This window comes from Clinocottus analis, unplaced genomic scaffold (genome assembly GCF_023055335.1).
Source record: "Clinocottus analis isolate CAN_PGR_092001 unplaced genomic scaffold, fCliAna1.0.p SCAF_6, whole genome shotgun sequence".
Lineage (NCBI taxonomy): Eukaryota > Metazoa > Chordata > Actinopteri > Perciformes > Cottidae > Clinocottus > Clinocottus analis.
Window position 1 is genome coordinate 21,702,683 of NW_027176218.1, and position 20,967 is coordinate 21,723,649.

At 44.1% G+C, this 20,967-nt stretch overlaps 1 protein-coding gene across 3 annotated transcripts in view; it reads right to left on the bottom strand.

Annotated features, from left to right (window-relative positions):
* The window catches only part of ripor1 (RHO family interacting cell polarization regulator 1), a 48,806-nt gene that overhangs the window by 24,239 nt on the left and 3,600 nt on the right, over nucleotides 1-20,967 (bottom strand). For 2 of the 3 annotated variants that reach the window (XM_068603471.1, XM_068603473.1), the window contains exon 1: nucleotides 9,041-9,296. The exons of the other annotated variant lie outside the window; for it this stretch is intronic. In XM_068603471.1, the coding sequence (XP_068459572.1) occupies nucleotides 9,041-9,059 (19 nt within the window). In that variant the 5' untranslated portion in view covers nucleotides 9,060-9,296. Of the gene's footprint in view, nucleotides 1-9,040; nucleotides 9,297-20,967 lie in introns of those variants that run through there. 3 annotated transcript variants of the gene reach the window in all.

Below are 20,967 nucleotides of genomic sequence, written 5' to 3' on the forward strand. Positions count from 1 at the left end.
CTCGTTCGTACTTACGGTTGAATGCACTTATTGTAAGTCGCTTTGGATAAAAGCATCAGCTAAATGACATGTAATGTAATGTAAGTTGTATAAAAGTCATTTTTAACCCTATGTTATATACCGGTAACCAAATTGCATCGCCTAAACCGTTAGTATCTTAGCATCTTAGCTGCTTTTGGTGCGCCACTTCCTTTAGCGAGGATAGCCCCGAGAACCAAACAATGGCTGCTACATCAGCTTAATACTTTGTAATTAGAACAAAAAAGGAAGTGTTCATTTTACACGACATTTGTTGGCGTCATCTTCTGGATTTCCGCCTGCACCACAACCCCCGAGTTGAGCGACGACATGAAACACCAACCTTGACGGGGCTCCGTGTCTCCGTCAGAGGCCCAGTTCAGACAGAGCAGTGGAAGTCGGCACATTCTCCCTCCGTCACACCCCACTGTCCCGTCTCCTATCAAATCTCCATCCTTGTCATTAGACTTTCACGCGTCGCATTTGGTTCAATGATCCATCGGCTCCATTCAAAACTTCAACCACCAGAAGCCCCAGAAGTTAAAACCGCCGGACAGGGAAAAGTCCTCAAACTGAGCTGCGTGTTGTGTTCCCTACCTGATCCAAACAGCGGCCCGGTCCTGCCCAATGATAACAACAGATTCCAGTCACACCATCAGCTCTGTTATTGATGCTCTCATGTACACAGTGGGACGTGGCTCTGTGCCACACACTGGGCCTTCCATACGCCTCTGTGGAAAGCGAGTGTGTGACACCACGCCTATTGTTTGATGCTCTCTGGCCTCTCTCTGCCAGATTATTCTGGAAACAAACACCGCCTGGGACCCAAACACAGCACGCCACCTCGTCTCCGTTACACTTTAGGATGACTTAAGGAGAGGGGTGTTAGCATGACACAGGAACGAATCTCAACAAATGCCACCCACGTCGTTATGGCACACTCACGGTCCCCAGAGGATGAATCATAATCTTTGAAACAAACTCTACATTAGGGCTGGATGATAGAGACCATGAAAACACTTTGAGATAAAACCATTTCCTCCATTTACGCATGAGATAAGATACACTGTTGATTGACCGAATTGCTTAATAATTAGCTAACAGTCTCACGGGAAGGAAGGTATAGCTAAGCAGGCATGTGTCAGAGCGTCATGAACGGCACAGCAGGCTAAACACACCACAGCCTGTACTGCAGACTACGGAGAAGCAAAAATGATGCATATTGCTGATTGAGCGAGGAAAAAAAAGGTGCAAAGAATGATGGGAAATACCACAAAGACGGTTATCACCTCAAAAGATATTGCGCGGTATCAACAATCACCGTTTAAGAAATAAAATGCAGTAGTGAGATGCAGAAATTGATGAATATCCTTGAATCTGGTTCAAATGAAAGGCAACAGGAAACAGAAAAGTCTTCAATCTGGATTTGAAGGAGCTGAAAGTCTCAGCAGACTTGCAGCTTTCAGGTACCTTGTTCCAGATATGTGGAGCAGAAAAGATGACGTTTAGTTCAGAGAGTAGACCCGTCCCAGACCACCTCACTCTCCTGACTCTGAACCGCAGAAACTGAGCGGACTCGACCGTCCTGGAGATGGCGCTATGTCAAAATTGCTTCCCAATTAATCCCTGCTGTTTTTCCCACATACGGTTTATTCTTGTGGAACTAAACAACAGGAACGTTATTGAAATATTGGAGTTAAATGCCATTAAACCAACCAGCTGAGCTCATCGGGGCCTGAACAGTCCCCCAACCATGAATCTAAACACATTAATAACTAACTCATTGACAATTCTAAACTATTTTAACCTTGCATGTACTGTCATTGTTCTAGCACCACTCCCTACTGGAAGCCTAAGAATAGCTAACTAGCCGTATGTTGCTAGGTATGCCCACTCTTCTCAGAAACACTTTTTGTGTTTCTGTTGAATCCAGAGAGGCTGGCAGACCAGTGGGACACAGGAAACACACAGCTGATCTGGCCGAAGGGTCGGCTATAAAAAGTGTTCATTTGATGGATCGTGAGAGGAGACTTTCTGACGTCTCTTGGTGTCCATCATCCAAACTGGAGGATTCTTTAACAGCCAGAACAGTGAAGACTCTCAGTTAAAAGAGGAGATAGGACAGTGGTTCTTAACCTGGGTTTGATCGAACCCCAAAGGGTTCGGTGAGTCGCTCTCAGGGGTTCGACAGATGTCAAGACACACCGAGACCAGTGAGGAAGCTTGCAGGGTTAAGTACCTCCAATAAGGTTAAGAACCACTGAGATAGAAACTTTCCGGTTCATTTCCTGTCTTCTGAGATTAGCCTTTAAGCTCTTGTTGAGCTTATCAATCAATTGGAAAATGAATAGGAAACACAGGATAATGTGGACCTTAGTTATGATCCCATTCTACAATTAGATTACAAGTCATTGGATCAAACTAAAAGGCTCATTGTTGCCCGACTTTGTCTTTCTGACGGCGAGAAATCCAGCAGGCCAGTCGAGGCATATCAATTAATAATAACACACTTTAGTATTATGTTATATGCTGATGACACGGTGTTGGTTACAGGAAAAGATAATGCTGAATATGTTGAGTTTATGAAGCCCAAATGCAGTGTAAAAACACAGATGATACAGCTTGAGAGAAGCAGAGCAACTGTGTGTTCCAGTTTGGATCAATGCCTTTAAAGCACAGCGGTGGTCATAAAGATCTTGGTTTCGTCTTTAATGAAAACATGAGCGTCTGAGAGCGTTGGCAGAGTCAGCAGGAAGAGCGTTAGGGGCTGCGATGAATAAAAGGAAACTGCGTCCTGACCTTGGTTTTAGTGTCAAAACTTTATGATTCAATGATGGGCTTCCATCTGAACGCGCAGGAGTACAGTGTTGTAAAAACTCCCCCGACAGTAATACTTTCCAGAGTAGAGCCATGAAGGGATTTCTTCAGGAGCATAAATACACTGCTAAGTGGGGCAATTAAAGATGACATCTGATCTTGTAAGTCAGAGATGTGGAACCGCCTGGTCCAGTTGCCCCAGTATAATAATTGGTTGTGTAATAAACATTTAGTCACGTGGACTACTGCATAACCATAAATAACAATTGAAGGTGTGATTTGGAGTCAGCCAAAGCTCAGAGGTTCAAATCAAAGAGGATTACAACACTAAACCTCATCTAAACAAATTGGGTTTTTTCACGGCAAGTAACTGTTATCTGGTTATGAAGCAGGCTCAGTGTAATACTGAAGCCTCTATTTGACCTACATGAGTAAACAAGGCTAGCAGTGAGAACAATCAGGACCCGATTCTGTGCAAAATCAGACAAAACTATTTACGGCACGCAGGTTCACTAGAAACTCCTTCAGCTCAGACTACAGCTCAGACTACAGCAGACCCAGATCTGGCAGTCCCTGCAGCCGGCTTTAACACATGAAGCATAGGCTTCTATACAACCAGAGGAGTCGCCCCCTGGTGGTCAGTAGAGAGAATGCAGCTTTAACACATGAAGCATAGACTTCTATACAACCAGAGGAGTCGCCCCCTGGTGGTCAGGAGAGAGAATGCAGCTTTAACACATGAAGCATAGACTTCTATACAACCAGAGGAGTCGCCCCCTGGTGGTCAGTAGAGAGAATGCAGCTTTAACACATGAAGCATAGACTTCTATACAACCAGAGGAGTCGCCCCCTGGTGGTCAGTAGAGAGAATGCAGCTTGAACACATGAAGCATAGACTTCTATACAACCAGAGGAGTCGCCCCTAGTGGTCAGGAGAGAGAATGCAGCTTTAACACATGAAGCATGGACTTCTATACAACCAGAGGAGTCACCCCCTGGTGGTCAGGAGAGAGAATGCAGGTTTAACACATGAAGCATAGACTTCTATACAACCAGAGGAGTCGTCCCCCTGGTGGTCAGGAGAGAGAATGCAGCTTTAACACATGAAGCATAGACTTCTATACAACCAGAGGAGTCGCCCCCTGGTGGTCAGGAGAGAGAATGCAGCTTTAACACATGAAGCATAGACTTCTATACAACCAGAGGACTCGTCCCCCTGGTGGTCAGTAGAGAGAATGCAGCTTTAACACATGAAGCATAGACTTCTATACAACCAGAGGAGTCGCCCCCTAGTGGTCAGGAGAGAGAATGCAGCTTTAACACATGAAGCATAGACTTCTATACAACCAGAGGAGTCGCCCTCTGGTGGTCAGGAGAGAGAATGCAGCTTTAACACATGAAGCATAGACTTCTATACAACCAGAGGAGTCGCCCTCTGGTGGTCAGGAGAGAGAATGCAGCTTTAACACATGAAGCATAGACTTCTATACAACCAGAGGAGTCGTCCCCCTGGTGGTCAGGAGAGAGAATGCAGCTTTAACACATGAAGCATAGACTTCTATACAACCAGAGGAGTCGCCCCCTGGTGGTCAGGAGAGAGAATGCAGCTTTAACACATGAAGCATAGACTTCTATACAACCAGAGGACTCGTCCCCCTGGTGGTCAGTAGAGAGAATGCAGCTTTAACACATGAAGCATAGACTTCTATACAAGCAGAGGAGTCGCCCCCTAGTGGTCAGGAGAGAGAATGCAGCTTTAACACATGAAGCATAGACTTCTATACAACCAGAGGAGTCGCCCTCTGGTGGTCAGGAGAGAGAATGCAGCTTTAACACATGAAGCATAGACTTCTATACAACCAGAGGAGTCGCCCCCTGGTGGTCAGGAGAGAGAATGCAGCTTTAACACATGAAGCATAGACTTCTATACAACCAGAGGAGTCGTCCCCCTGGTGGTCAGGAGAGAGAATGCAGCTTTAACACATGAAGCATAGACTTCTATACAACCAGAGGAGTCACCCCATGGTGGTCAGGAGAGAGAATGCAGCTTTAACACATGAAGCATAGACTTCTATACAACCAGAGGAGTCGTCCCCCTGGTGGTCAGGAGAGAGAATGCAGCTTTAACACATGAAGCATAGACTTCTATACAACCAGAGGAGTCGCCCCCTGGTGGTCAGGAGAGAGAATGCAGCTTTAACACATGAAGCATAGACTTCTATACAACCAGAGGACTCGTCCCCCTGGTGGTCACACACATTGGTTAATGTTGGTAACAGTGTGGCTGGCTATGGGTGCAAGGTCTGATAATGACTAAACGATGGGTTTCACAGTTGAACTCCTCTCAGGTAACCTTAACTCTATGAGACCTACCCTGTATTTAGAAAGCCTACAAACATTGACCAAAGTGCTGCACAAATAAAACGCAGGAATGATCACGTACAACAACGTGATGAGACTACATGTGACAAAGGAAGACACACATCTGATTGGCTTGTTGAGCTACAGCAAACTGCTGTGTGGACGACATGCTCCACTTTGGTTTCCATCCCTTTTTGGTTTCCAATCCTTGAGGTTGCATCCTGCCAACGGCCATCTGCCTCCATGAGTCGTCTTTTACTAGCAACGAGAGCTTTTAATACCCGTGAAATTAAATGTAAAAACGTGGGACTTCTGCTTATAGTGTTTCTATTCTATTCACTCGAGGCGATTCTCAACTGATGATACAAACCATTAGGCGTTTTGGCTTTTTTTCCATTGCAGGAAATGGCTCTGAGCTCGCAGATACACTTTGTGTAGAAATGCCTGGAGTCTCGAGATGGCGGAGGAATAAAAATGAGTTGAGGGCAGGGTCTGTAGGTGAGCTCTGATGCGAGCGACATTCATCTGTACCTGTAACTACAGAGGGATCCGTGGGAATAGAGAGACGTGGACAGGCCAATTGAGACTGAATGTGTGTTTTTAAAGGACGTAGAAGTTCCTTCAGCGAGCGATTCAGGATGCAAAAGTGTTCGACTGAGCGACTCAGAAAGTCTTTCGCAGTTTGAATTTTTTAATAGACACCTTTAGTTGGTTTTAGATTTAAAAAGGTAGCATCTTTCGTCTGTTGTGTTGTGTTTGTGTCTGTGGTGACAAATGAGTTTCCCCTGTGGGGATTAATAAAGGTTTCTATCTTTCTGTGCAACACTGTATATATTCAACAAGGTGAACAAAGTGTCGGCCTTACATATTCCTCCCCTCACAACATACCTCCCCCACACACACACACATCAAGTACAGTTTAGTTTCCTAACTCCACGCCCCTCCCTCCCATTACTGTCTTCCGGAAAGGGAAACCCAGGAGGGAGTAGCATCCTGCGAGGAGGGCAGGGTCAGTTTATGGCTATAGTGAGTCACAGGAATAACCCAACGCCGTTACTGTACCGACACGCTCGCTCACTTCCAGGAAAAGGATACCAGTGTTTGAAACGTATGATGAATGTGAGGAGACGCCGCGTCCACGAGCAGGTCCATATTTAAACAACCCAAACCAATGGCCGCCGGGGCACTAGAAGAGTATCTAACGTCTTCATGGAATAGGTCCAAGAACTGCCTTCTTTCCCAGAACGAGATGAAGAGATTGATATCAGAAGTGTGCAGCGTTGGCACATCAAAGTGTTTCCCAGCTGTCGGGGAGTCGGACGGCGTGTGAAAGACAGTCGCTTAAAATCCTTCTGTGGCTGCAGGGAGCAGCGCGGCGGCCACGAGGCCTGCGCTACGCGCTGAAGACGACAACTTCATGAATGAATGCAACACAACAGATCTGGGGGTGTGGAGGTAAAACTGCTGCAGGCGACGTCAGCACAACACGCTCCGACCTGTGACCCCGATGCTCTCGTGACACTGAGCTGATAGCCGTCAGGTTCGGCCCGTCATCACCGCGTTATTGAATTTTATTGTCCCGGAAATAATCATAATACACAATATTAATGTCATCACCTGGTGCAATAATTTTACCGAATTTTTACTTATTGTGCAATACTTTAAACACATTTTTACTTATTTTAATTTGATTCCTCTGTATATTTAATATTCTTCTTACTGTTTAATTTTGTGTTTATTTATATTACTTAATCTTTATTTACTGTGAGCAGTGCTGCTGTAATCCTGTCATTTCCCCACTCTGAGACTAATAAAAGACTATTTTATCTTATAGGCATAATAATTCAAATACACCCTTTAAAAGAGAGATTTACTTGAGTCTCAGCAATAAAAGTTAGAATGTTAAAATATATTTAAAAATATGAATTAAGAAGCATACAACCAAAGCAATACATTAAATAGGGTAAGGTGCACTATTTATTAATATTTTTTCTAATCCATGCTGGACTGTTTTAAAGTCATAAATATATTCTTCATCTGCCAGGAAAACAATATTGAGTGTCTTAATGCATCAACCTGACAGTAAGTAGTGATACTTATCGTAATTATGATGATCAGTCTTCATCATTTCATTTTCATGCCACGTTAAAATAAATGGGAAATAACAAACAACAGTATGAAAGTAGTGACGACAAACTCTCCAACAGCGAAATCTATAAAAAGAAAACCAGTTGCAACACAAACTAGTTGTATCATAAGAGTTATAGAATCCAAACTTCTATAATACGTGTTAATTATAACCTTCATTGCATCGACTCCAATGAATCTTTACACCAATACCCATTACAAATTCATATTTCAATAGCATGAGACTTGAAGCTGCACAATCAGATATTATGACTCTACATATACTCCGTATGCATTCAGACATGTTGAAGTGTCAGAGATTAAGACAAAACTACAGATTAATGCATCCCTGGCCCTCTTAAAGCTTCTTTTCTGGAGGCGCAGCAGTGACTTCCTGTTTACATTGACAGACAGATGTTTCCTGTCAAACCATTTATTCTTAAGTCTTCTTTCAGTTGTAATGCTGCAACCTGATTTAGTAAATAATTGGTTAGAAACATCTGCTGGTATAAATATCTTCAGGCCTTTACTAAGCATCGATTCTTTGTCAAGTACATTTGATTTTGCTTTCCTCCGTGCACTCATCAGGTGCACACTCTTTTCAAAACAAACTCTTTTTACAGTATATTAGTTTATTAAGTAAAATAAGCAGAAATGTTGTCTACATAAAAATAGGTACGTTTGTAAACATGTTTGTTGCGTATCTGCTGCTACTTAAAGTTTTGGAAACCGTGCGCAAAAATCCTCCCACGCCAATTTTAAGTCCTAGCATGCCCCATTCAGACAATCTTTTGGCATAAAATCTTTCCATTTTTGACTGAAACTCCTTCCTAACAGGACAAGTCTTTGTTTTATTCTGATTTTTGTTGCAGGTTCTGATTCTTTAGGTCCTAATCTTTCCATAAAGGTGTCTTATTGACGCTCCAGGAGGCGTTTTTGGAGAATCTGGCTCATATCATGCTGGATGTTCATAGTTACCATCAAAATATCTTTTAAAATTGATTTTAAAAGATATACAAGACTTAGCTGAACAAATAAATACAATAAACACAAGTACTGGAGTTAATTTGGGGTCCTACAACGACTCAAAAACAGGGAAAAAGAGGTCTGGAGACAACGTTGGTTCCGCAGTTTAACGAGTTAAGTACTTCAGTTACACAAAAATGAATGAATAAAGTCTTGGTGGTTTCACACGGAACGCGATTAGTGATCTCAGTGTGTGAAAGTGTGTTTGTTTGACCCTCCACCCTCCCCCCCCCGCCTCCACCTGGCCGTTCTCACAGTGGCACCGCCTGTCTAATACTGACGTTGAAGGGTTTACGTTGGAGTTATCTGAAGGCCTGGTGCTTCGGTATGTTATCTCATGAGGGGCGCTGACCGGGCTGTAGAAAATATGTTGCACGCTTCAATTCATCTCCAAAATGGAATTAAGTATCAAACCCAGCCGTGACAATACAACACAGAGGCACAGGTATCTCACTAGCAGGACAAACGCCTGTTTCGACACCACTGAGCTGTTTAATCAAGGAATGAAAAGTGTTCTGAAAATAGATTTGAGGCTGATAGCATGTTGCTGTGTTCAGGGAGGGCTTCCCATTAAATCACAGGACTACAACAACCAAAACGCTGCTCTAAACAAGTTACATGTTGTCTCCAGCCATCAACTGGGTCGGTTCGCCCTGACAGAGTTAATGATTGGAGATGAGCTGCTTCATACCTCCATATCCACTGTACATGGTAGCTGAGGTGGTTGAGTCCAGTCTTCCTCGCGAGGGGTCCACCCAATTCCAGAAACAAGCGCTCCTTCCTAGTTGGACTCCGAGTTGCTGTAGTCTCCGATCTCCCACTTTCCGTTTTTACCCACTGTTTGGGGCGAGTGTTTTTCTTTATCCCGGTCTGGTTCCCCTTTTCTCTTCCCCCATAGCCGCCGCCGTCCAAGTCGTTAATCCTCCGTCCGCTCACCTCCTGATCCTCTCGGTGTCTCACACACACTGATAAGAAGAGGAGGGGGAGGAAAAAGGAAAAAGCAAGGCGGTCCTCCCTCCTCTTCTTCCACACTCACAACCCCCTCTCTTCTCCCCGTTGGCATATTGTTTCAACACACACACACACTAATATCCATTTTTACAAACATAATTCATTCACTGCCAGTTTTTTTCTCCATTTTGTGTTGAGGATTTAAAGATTTAGCTTATAACTTTTATTAAATACCCTTTCATGTGTCTAATACATCTCTATTAAACAGGGAAAACTGATTTATTTCCATTTATATAAACCTTTATTATATGAACATTATTTCTTGCTGTGTTAGCAACACACCCTGAATAAGCCGTGTGCGTAGTACAAACCCTTCCTCTTATGAGCCATTTACATATTTAATGCACATAATGAAGAATTAAAAAGTTGTATAGAAACGACTACATTTGACAGAAAACTTTTTCCAACAACGCACGTTTTTTAAACACTTGCTTGAAACAGTTTTTTTGCCAAAAAAAGTTGTTGATGCGATAATGTTGGCACATAAATCTGACATAGCGAACATTTATCTCACATGACCGGTCAGCGGTTTCCGCTGTCGGAGGAATATTCCCTCAATAACACGTGAGAGCTGGTCTTTGTCGCTGGACAGCATGAAACAACGCCAACACTAACGGACATGAGAGAACTATTCAAACCTGCCCAATTGGAAAAGTGAAACCTCTTTCCAGTTGTCTTCCATAGATGGTTGGATACGACTGGACGGCCAAGCGGACTTGTTTTGTATCTTGTTCAAAAACGAAACTACAATAAGTTTGTTCACTCTAAATGCCACACCTGTCAATCACCTTGTAGCCCCGCCCTAAAGCATCCACTGCTTTATGGTCTGTTTGACTCTAAATGGACCATCATTTACTGAATGAACACTGTGTGTGTGTGTGTGTGTGTGTGTGTGTGTGTGTGTGTGTTGCAGAAGAAGACTTAAAACTAGAGATTGAGACATCAAGAGAGAAGTAGAGTCACTTATATTGACTTCTATACAACCAGAGGAGTCGCCCCCTGGTGGTCAGGATAGAGAATGCAGCTTTAACACAAGAAGCATATACTTCTATACAACCAGGGGAGTCGCCCCCTGGTGGTCAGGAGAGAGAATGCAACTTTACCACGTGAAGCATAGACTTCTATACAACCAGAGGAGTCGCCCCCTGGTGGTCAGGAGAGAGAATGCAGCTTCATCACATGAAGCATAGACTTCTATACAACCAGAGGAGTCGCCCCCTGGTGGTCAGGAGAGAGAATGCAGCTTTAACACATGAAGCATAAACTTCTATACAACCAGAGGAGTCGCCCCCTGGTGGTCAGGAGAGAGAATGCAGCTTTAACACATGAAGCAGAGACTTCTATACAACCAGAGGAGTCGCCCCCTGGTGGTCAGGAGAGAGAATGCAGCTTTAACACATGAAGCATAAACTTCTATACAACCAGAGGAGTCGCCCCCTGGTGGTCAGGATAGAGAATGCAGCTTTAACACAAGAAGCATATACTTCTATACAACCAGGGGAGTTGCCCCCTGGTGGTCAGGAGAGAGAATGCAACTTTACCACGTGAAGCATAGACTTCTATACAACCAGAGGAGTCGCCCCCTGGTGGTCAGGAGAGAGAATGCAGCTTCATCACATGAAGCATAGACTTCTATACAACCAGAGGAGTCGCCCCCTGGTGGTCAGGAGAGAGAATGCAGCTTTAACACATGAAGCATAAACTTCTATACAACCAGAGGAGTCGCCCCCTGGTGGTCAGGAGAGAGAATGCAGCTTTAACACATGAAGCAGAGACTTCTATACAACCAGAGGAGTCGCCCCCTGGTGGTCAGGAGAGAGAATGCAGCTTTAACACATGAAGCATAAACTTCTATACAACCAGAGGAGTCGCCCCCTGGTGGTCAGGAGAGAGAATGCAGCTTTAACACATGAAGCAGAGACTTCTATACAACCAGAGGAGTCGCCCCCTGGTGGTCAGGAGAGAGAATGCAGCTTTAACACATGAAGCATAGACTTCTATACAACCACAGGAGTCGCCCCCTGGTGGTCAGGAGACAGAATGCAGCTTTTAAGACACTTCAGCATTAGAGTCTTTTTTCAGAACTGGAGGTGACGTTGGAGGAAGTATCAGGTTACTGTTTATCAACTTTCTGCAGCAGAAAAGGTATTTTTGTGGCTCGTCTTCTGATTGTCGTGAGAAAGAGGACGACAGGATAATCACAGGGAGAACTTTCCAGAGCGGACAAATCCTCAAAGTATTATAAATGCCTGCGCATTGATTTAGCTTCTGATGATGGGCCTCATGGATTTTTCACTCAAACATAAACAGCAGGTCCCTTGCATCCTTCTCCACGGTGCTGTGTTCAGTCACACCTAACAGCTTCAAGTGGAGAGCTTGAATCATTACCCCATTTCCATGGACAAAAAGACCTCCACGGTGTGTGAGACGGGAGTGTTTATCTGTGAAGAGCAGCTGCTGTTTCATCTCCACTCACAAAGGAACCATCGGACTCCCACAAATAACAAGAGAGATCTCACACCGAGACACACAAGGACGTCACTGGGAGGACTTTCTATTGACAGAGAACAAAATACAGTGGAAGAGATCTCGACGTTGAGACTATCGGCGCCGTGATGAGTTATGTTTCACATCTGAAAAGAAAAAGCCTCAGTGTTGAGACCACGTCCAAGCTTTTAGGAAATTTGAGATGACTAAAAACGTGTGGACAGAAAACACATTTCCTTCAATAAAATACATTTCCTTCCATATAGCCGGTAATGGCAGCGACTCCTCTCCTGACCACCAGGGGGCAACTCCTCTGGTTGTATAGAAGTCTACGCTGTATGTGTTCAATGTATTCTCTCTCCTGATCACCAAGGGGCGACTTATCTGGTTGTATAGAAGTCTATGTTGTAGGTGTTCAATGTATTTTCTCTCCTCACCACCAGGGGGGCGACTCATCTGGTTGTATAGAAGTCTATGCTTCATGTGTTAGAGCTGCATTCTCTCTCCTGACCACCAGGGGGCGACTCCTCTGGTTGTATAGAAGTCTCTGCTTCATGTGTTAAAGCTGCATTCTCTCTCCTGACTACCAGGGGGCAACTCCTCTGGTTGTATAGAAGTCTATGCTTCATGTGTTGGAGCTGCATTCCCTCTCCTGACCACCAGGGGCGACTCCTCTGGTTGTATAGAAGTCTATATAAGTGACTCTACTTCTCTCTTGATGTATTCCCTCAGTAAACATTGTAAACATGAGTTTATGTCTCAATCTCTAGTTTCTAGTCTTTTTCTATACACCATGATGTTCATTTAGTACATTATGATCTGTTAAAGCAGATTCTAGTTGGAATAGTGAATTAAACCTGTCTCTACTTAATCAACTGACACGCACACACACGCTCACACATACACACACACGCACCTGGCTAAAATGATGCCACATTCCTGCCATTCCAGTCATACTTCTGGACCAGGTATGCTTGTTTCCCCTTGGCGATTTCAACAACTTCCTCCACCAAAGTTTCTGTTGTTCTTTGTGGATTTCAGAGCGCTGCTGTACATATTTATGGGTAAAAATACTACATAATTTAAAAGGCGCCCTATGAGGTTTTCTTGTAAAACAAACATACATCCAGTGTTACTCACTCAGACCATTGTGTGTGCTTTCCCTTGAGGTCTGAACATAAGTATTCAAGGCATTTACCTTCCTCATGAATCATCTACAAAGCAGATTTTTTTTACAGGATTTTAAATCCAGCATTGTTTACATCAATGTGTACCAGCTTGCAGTCTTCTTTGCTGGTTTCTTGGAGCATTACAGCAAGCTGGTGATCAGCAGAACAGCCGTCTGAGGAGGTTTTTCATGACTCAGCCAAATGCTCCTCTTCCCTTAAGGTGTCTCATAACTATTAACACACTCCAAACAATAGCTCTACTACTAGGTTCATAATATTTAAAATCCAGTTAGCCATTAGCTGTAGCAACTTGCCCTCAGCCAGGGAATAGAACATCCTAAACTACAGCATGTTTGAAGGTCTACAACCTTTGGACACTTTGCTTGCCAGCTGGCCGTTCTCCAAAGCACAACATCCATTTTAAATGGCCCGACCGACCAGGCAGCCACCGCTCTTGGCTCATTCCCGAACAGAAGATTAAGTGAAATGATCACAGTGAAATGCATCAGCGGTGCGTTCTTGTCGAGTGTTGAGAGGCCTCCCTCTGCTGGTGCGTTGCAGGCTGCTCGTCTCGCTCAGCACACCAGCAGTAGTTCTCTATTTCTGACCACGTTACTGTTGAGCGGCTATTTGATGCAACGCTTTTGAAATCGAAATCCTGATAAAAGATAAATAAATCAGTTTAGTCAATGATGAATGGGATGGATTATCTTTGGCGTCAATATTTCACAGAGTACAGACCGACACAAAATGGGATTACTGGTCTAAAAAATGCCTAAAAACTGTCAAGTATAAATAAGGTGGCAAAGGGGTGGAACGTTTCCGGTAAATTTCCGGAAACATTCCACGGGAATTTTGGGAATTTAAAAAAAAAAATGTGCCTATGTTTTTTTGCAAAAGTATATAGCAGGGAACTTAAATGTAGTTGAGAATAAGACTCTGCAGGCCGAGCTCAGCTGGACCCTGAATGCAGCTGGTTGAGAACATAGTCTGCAGAAACATAAACATAAAACATTCTGTTGTTTTTGAGGTTTTGTCATCAGCGTTGCGTCTGAACGTTTCAGCTCGATGCCTGCAGAGTGTGAGAGCGCCGAGTTGTGTAGAGGCCAAGAGCGGTACTGCAGCCAGAGATTTAAATTACAGCTGCAACATATTGAACAAAATAACTGAAATAGTTCATTTTTTGGAGCTGTGAACTTAGTTTAAAATGTTAAATTATGGACTATGAACTGAACCAGTTCATGTAGGTCCAGGAAGAAAACATTTAGACCTGAAAGGATTCAGGGAAAACACTAAAGAAAGAAATTTGTGTTGGGGGGTGGTAATCATAAGGAATACACGTTTTTTTCATTCAACGTTCATGTTGTCGTTGTTCGATGAAAGAATAAAGTTGTACTCACAAAATGTCAAAAAGGTCAAAAATGTAATTTTTAAAAGTTGTATTAACGATGTTTGCATGCATATCTGCTTATGACAAGATAAATACAGTTAAATTACCCCAAAATTTCCAGTTTATTCCCGTTTATTCCCTTATATTCCCGTGGAAAGTTTCCAACTTTGAATATTCCCGGAATTTTGCAACCCTAAGTATAAACAATTTAAGAATAAAATAAAAGATGTGACACTAGCGGTGAGTCCTTCGTTCATTTTGAAAGACAACAACCTTACTAAACATGCACCGAACGCCACACACGTCATGAAGCGGGTTCGGATTACTTGTGCAGACGAAGAGCCAGAGATCTCTGTAGGACAGACCGGACAGCTCAGCTATTCACTGGATTTTATTATATATTAATATTTGATAAAGAGCACAGCTGTTTCAATCATCTGAGTTTGTCTGTGAGAGACTATTTCTGCACGGCGAGCGCTGAAGCCTCTATCTGGGTGTCTGTGTGACCCGTTTCCTGTCCCTTGGATGAGGTTATTTTTATCGTTATCCAGGGAATGTTTGCTGCTGCTTCACATTTTTAGAATTTCCCTCTTCGCCGCAGAAGATCTGCGACACAGATGAGGCCAGAGGTCACGAGACCCCGTTAAGACCTACTAATACATGTTAACGTGAAAATATGACACTTATGAGAAAGAATGAGAGCGAATATAACTTTTCCAGATCACCTGATCACATCGTTTTGCTGCTGATACAAATTGCAAATCATAGTTGATTCATAGTGTTGTTTAGAGCTGGTCTACAAGATCCAAAAAAAAACTGTCCAAAATATATTTTCAACAATTCTAAATGTTATCCTTTTACTTTCCTCAAAAACACACAATTTAAATAAGATATATCGATAGATAGAATTAAATTAATTCAGTAGTTTGAAGGAGATGTTTTCACATTACTCACCAACACTTTGTTTGACCAGATTACATGTGAACACAGCATAATAGTTATAATTTACATTCGGCAAGTCGTCATTTTCACTGAGCAGAGCCTGAACGCATCATGATGTAACTGAACACACCCTTAGTTTTCCTCCTGATTTAAACACAGATTGGTTGTTGCTTTTTTACAATTAGAAAAGCATAAATTATGTCTTGATTACATATTTCACTGAATATCAAACAATCCTCAGTAAAAATTTATTAAACTGTAATTAATTAATATTTTTAATAGGAGCACAAAGTTCTTCAGAGATGCATTTAACTTTAAAACCAAACACAACATGATCATCTGGAGGAACTTGCCACCCTTCATAGTCTCATAAAATCCTTCAGGAGACACAGATTTAGTACAATATCTTGAGTAGCCATCGAGTGCATATGCAACACTTTCTCTTTTGTTTAGTTTGCTAACAATTCAAAGTAAACCTGCTGCCCTTTTCATGTCAGTAGCAGTCGTAGCGAGACACCAACTTGCATATATATGGCAGCCTCGTCGGCCATAGCCCATCTGGGAACTACACGGCGCTCCATTCTGATCTCAACTACACACCTGTGTAGTTCCATCACTGCATCCTGGATGAAGTGATGGAACTACACAGGTGTGATGCTACAGGATGCTTGTGAGGCTACAGGACGCTTGAGATGCTACAGGATGCTACAGGATGCTTGTGATGCTACAGGATGCTACAGGACGCTTGTGATGCTACAGGATGCTACAGGATGCTAGTGATGCTACAGGATGCTACAGGATGCTTGTGATGCTACAGGATGCTTGAGATGCTACAGGAGGCTTGTGATGCTAAAGGATGCTTGTGATGCTACAGGATGCTTGTGATGCTACAGGATGCTTGTGATGCTACAGGATGCTTGTGATGCTACAGGATGCTTGTGATGCTACAGGATGCGACAGGATGCTCGTGATGCTACAGGATGCTCGTGATGCTACAGGATGCTTATGATGCTACAGGATGCTTGTGATGCTACAGGATGCGTGTGATGCTACAGGATGCGACAGGATGCTTGTGATGCTACAGGATGCTTGTGATGCTACAGGATGCTTGTGATGCTACAGGATGCTTGTGATGCTACAGGATGCTTGTGATGCTACAGGATGCGACAGGATGCTTGTGATGCTACAGGATGCGACAGGATGCTACAGAATGCTTGTGATGCAACAGGATGCTTGTGATGCTACAGAATGCTTGTGATGCAACAGGATGCTTGTGATGCTACAGGATGCTTATGATGCTACAGGATGCTTATGATGCTACAGGATGCTTGTGATGCTACAGGATGCTACAGGATGCTTGTGATGCTACAGGGTGACCTAGTCTGTCCACAGTCGGACGGACACAAACACCTGCAGTGCTCACAACCTCTGTGGCTCCTGCTACACGAGGTCCTCCAGCGCTGCATTTAGCCGTGTGAGCAATACCAGCTCAGTTAAATGCAGTCACAGCTAGTCGCTAAGAGCTTGGTCAATGAAGTATGAACGTGTCCCTTCTATCCAGAAGGTTAACATTTCTAGAAAGTCCCACCATGACCTGTGTGCATGAACCAATATGTGATCACTTGGCTCAGTTACTCCAAGTACCCGAATGACCATTCCTTTCGCTGGGAGGCCGTTAATGCGACACAGGAAGTGTGGCTGTAGCGGCCTGGCTATCAGCCGGTCCGACCGGCCCTCAGATTTGAACCAAGCGGGGACTGACCCTGCACCGTGACGAGCGGCTCTGGTGGATGAAACATGTTACGTTCTGCTGAAGTAGAAGGAGCTCGGCAATGAGCCGACAGACTGTTCCTCCTTCGTTAAGCATCACATGACTGGTTCTGCCCGTGTGTGTGTGTGTGTGTGTGTGTGTGTGTGTGTGGACCCCTGTGAAGTGGGGACTTTCTGCTTAATCTCCAGCTGGCCAATAAGCAGCTTAACTGTCACTTGAGTGCAGCGGGCTAATTACTAGTTTGTTGGCAGTCTAATATGGTTCACACATAGTCGCGCTGAAAATAACCTCCACATCAATACCCGTGTTGGAATAATGTTAAAATGGCCGACGCGTTCCTCGGTCGCGCTGAACGCTGTTTTATGCGCCGAAATTTGCATTTGTGTTGTAAACATCCGCTAAATCAAGTATCAGAATCTGAACATCAATGAACACAATCGTATGAGACACAATGTATAATAGAAAATATGAGCGTTTACAATTAAATATGGTAAACAAATAAATAACAGTTTCAAGTGTTTATTAGGAGAGAAACGTTGTGCAAGGGAGTGTAACTGTGAGAAATTGTTCTGAGGATGTAAGTGTGTGAGTCAGTGACGTCCTCTGAAGGATCCAACTGAAGTTCAATGGCTTAGAATGGATTGATGATGGATGTAGAATTCAATTCAGTTTATTTTGTACAGCCCAAAATCACAAATTTTCCTCAGAGGGCTTTACAGTCTGTACTCATGACATCCTGTCCCAGGACCTCACATCAGATCAGGAACATCTCCCCAAATAAAGATAGTAAAACCCTTTAACAGGGAAACAGGAAGAAGCTTCATAGATTAGAGGAGGATCCTCTCCAGGATGGACAGAAGCAACAGAAGTCATGTGACCAGAATGATCAATAACAGAGTTACAGCTCATTACATGAAGAAGACAGAAATATTCATATAACGAGACTCGTCTCATGGCCTCTGCCTACATGCAGTATACACATTTATATATTCATATTCATATTCACACACACACACACACACACACACACACACACACACACACACACACACACACACACACACACACACACACTTGGGAGGGGCTACCATGCAAGGTGCCACCTGCCTACGACAACTAGCATTCATACAGCACAGGAACAGCCTGCGGGGGCACTTTGGGGTTAAGTGTCTCGCCCAAGGACACACCCACACACACACAGAGACACACACACACACTCACACACACAAAGATGTAACGGCTCACACTATGACGGAAACATTCATGGGCACAGAAAGAAGCGGGATGCTTTTTATCTGGTTGTGCAAGTCTCTTGAAGATGTTTAGAACTCAAGCAGAGTGATACCTCCTCCCGACATCTCTGCAGCTCTGTGGCTTTGGCCTCACTGACTCAGCGCTGCCCTGTTTGCTTTGTGTATTGCGCTCTTTGTCGCCACCACCTTATTCCCCAGAGTGAGCAACAGATTCTCCTGTCCAGGATCAGCTCACCTCTCCTGCTTCGTATTTACCACAACACATCGAGGACGGCTGGGGGAGTCTACAGTTCAAACAACCGTTTGATTTCTTGGGATTTAATAAATCCTGACAATCCATAGTCTTACAAACCATAACGCGCACGCACAACAATGGTTGCACAAGGTTCCTCCACTTGCACATGAGTTGCATAAGCATTCATGTAAACAATGTGTGTCTTTCCCAACCCGTCTGTCGCCATGACTCTGGTCCAAGGGCCAGTAATCCTCATAAGCTCTCACCTGAACCATCTGCATGTGCAGACACCATTGAGACTGAGAGACGATCACCAACACAACAGGTTCAAAACTAAAAAGGTTTTGCTGCTGCTTTGGGGCGACGCCATGAGCAGGCGGCGTGAGGATGGAGCACTGCTGAAGATGACGATACCTTCCAGCGCTGAAAACAACAGCAAACTCTGCTCCGCGCTGACGTCCAGCAGCAGAAAGACAGGAGGTCAGACACCAGGGCCAAAACGGCTCTTTTAGCCGCTGCAGTACGCGATTACCGCGCCCGCTCCGTTATTAGCGACGAGAAGCCGGACGCCACCGCGCAGGCACAGCGAGCGCGTCGGGCTGAGTCAGAGGTCGCGCCAGGCAGGAGTCTGCTAGAGGTGAGGTGGTACAATAACAGTGATCCAGCGTCTGTTTTCTTAAGGTTCCACCCATGTGTGCTTAGCGGCCGGTGACTACTCTAATGGTTTGTTGACCACACACACAACAACAGCTCATGTTCAAGCCCACTGCCATCACGTCTACTGCGAACAGACTTCTCTCCAGTCGCCTGTCCAGTTTGAGCTCTTTTCTTTCGATGGAGGAGATCTCAAAGTTTGAGGAAAACATCAGTCAGTCGGCTGGACTCCTTCAACTTTAACGCCCGGGTGAGGAAGTCACAACACGGGAGCGATACGAAGACAAAACACTTTGGTTCATTGTCACATCAAGACAATTCCTTCCTAAATATGTAAATGAGGCGTCATCTCGCAAACAAATCCAGAACAGAATTGTAAATAATCTAATATGTCAACAGAACGTGTTATTTGTATTACCGTTCTCTGTTTATTTGTATTACTTGATTTTTTTAATTGTTATATACTGTGAGCAATGCTGCTGTAATCCTGTAATTTCCCCACTGAGGGACTAATAAAGGATTATTTTATCAGATTGAATTTGGGATATATCTTTGCATCCGTTAATCCGAAAAATAGGCATGAAATATATCTATATATACATTTTATTTTTTGAATCGTCTTGGGTCATTAAACGATGAATATTAAGTGATATGTGGACATCTCCACCTTCAGAGAGTGAGATGTAGCTGCGACTGAAGTGGAGATTTCTGTCAAGAAATAGACAAGCGGCCTCTGAAGAGGTCTTGTGTCAAGTTGTGTTCGGGGTGAAACTACACTAACACACGTCACCGTGAAACCTCGCCGGCTGGTCACCAACATCGAGAGCCGCTCCGCCTCGCTCCATCCACAGGCGGAGCGCGAGCTGCAGGGTTGCAGGTTCACAGCTGATGACATGCCTTTCGAAACTTCTCCCCTTCTGGAGCACATACATACTGCATGATTCATGTCGACACTCGGGGAATATTGCGATAATCACCGATCTGACATGCAAAGTATTAGAACTTCTTCTCATGAAGTGACCACTGAGGGCATATTTCAACGTGCAGCAGGTTGGACAGGATCTTCTGGGAGCCGCCGGCTGCACAGAAGTGACATTCTTCTGCTTCTCTGGAGTCCTGCTGCGGGTTGAGAGGCTGCTGGAGACTTGAAACACAAGTGGACAAAATGTTCCAGGCTTCACGGCACAAAGAGTCAAAGTCATTTACTCCTATTACAACTTTAATAGACTGGCACGTGTGCGTGTGTGTGTGTGCGTGTGTGTGCGTGTGTGTGTTTCTATGTCCATGTTTGTGTGTGTTAATTGGCTGTTTGTCCGACTTTCTAAGGAAGTCGACTCCACCAGAGGAAGTCATTAACTTCAAAGGAGCATGCATACGTGTGTGTGTGTGTGTGTGTGTGTGTGTGTGTGTGTCAGAGGTCTAAGGCCGTCCTAAAAAACAGAATGCACGCTGGGTAAACCTTGTCAGGTTACTTTTTGGGCCTCAGAAGTGGTTTATGTGTAAGTGAATGTAAGGTTTGCACTGTACTTGTGTTCTTCCGGCCACTGAAGGCTCTTTAACACGAGATGACATCATTCATCCATTCACACACCGACGGCAGTGGCCTTCCTGCCCATCAGGACCGACCAACGTTCACACCGTAAACACATCTACGGGGGCAGTTGAAGTGTCCTGCCCGAGGACACATCAACATGAGCCGGGGATCG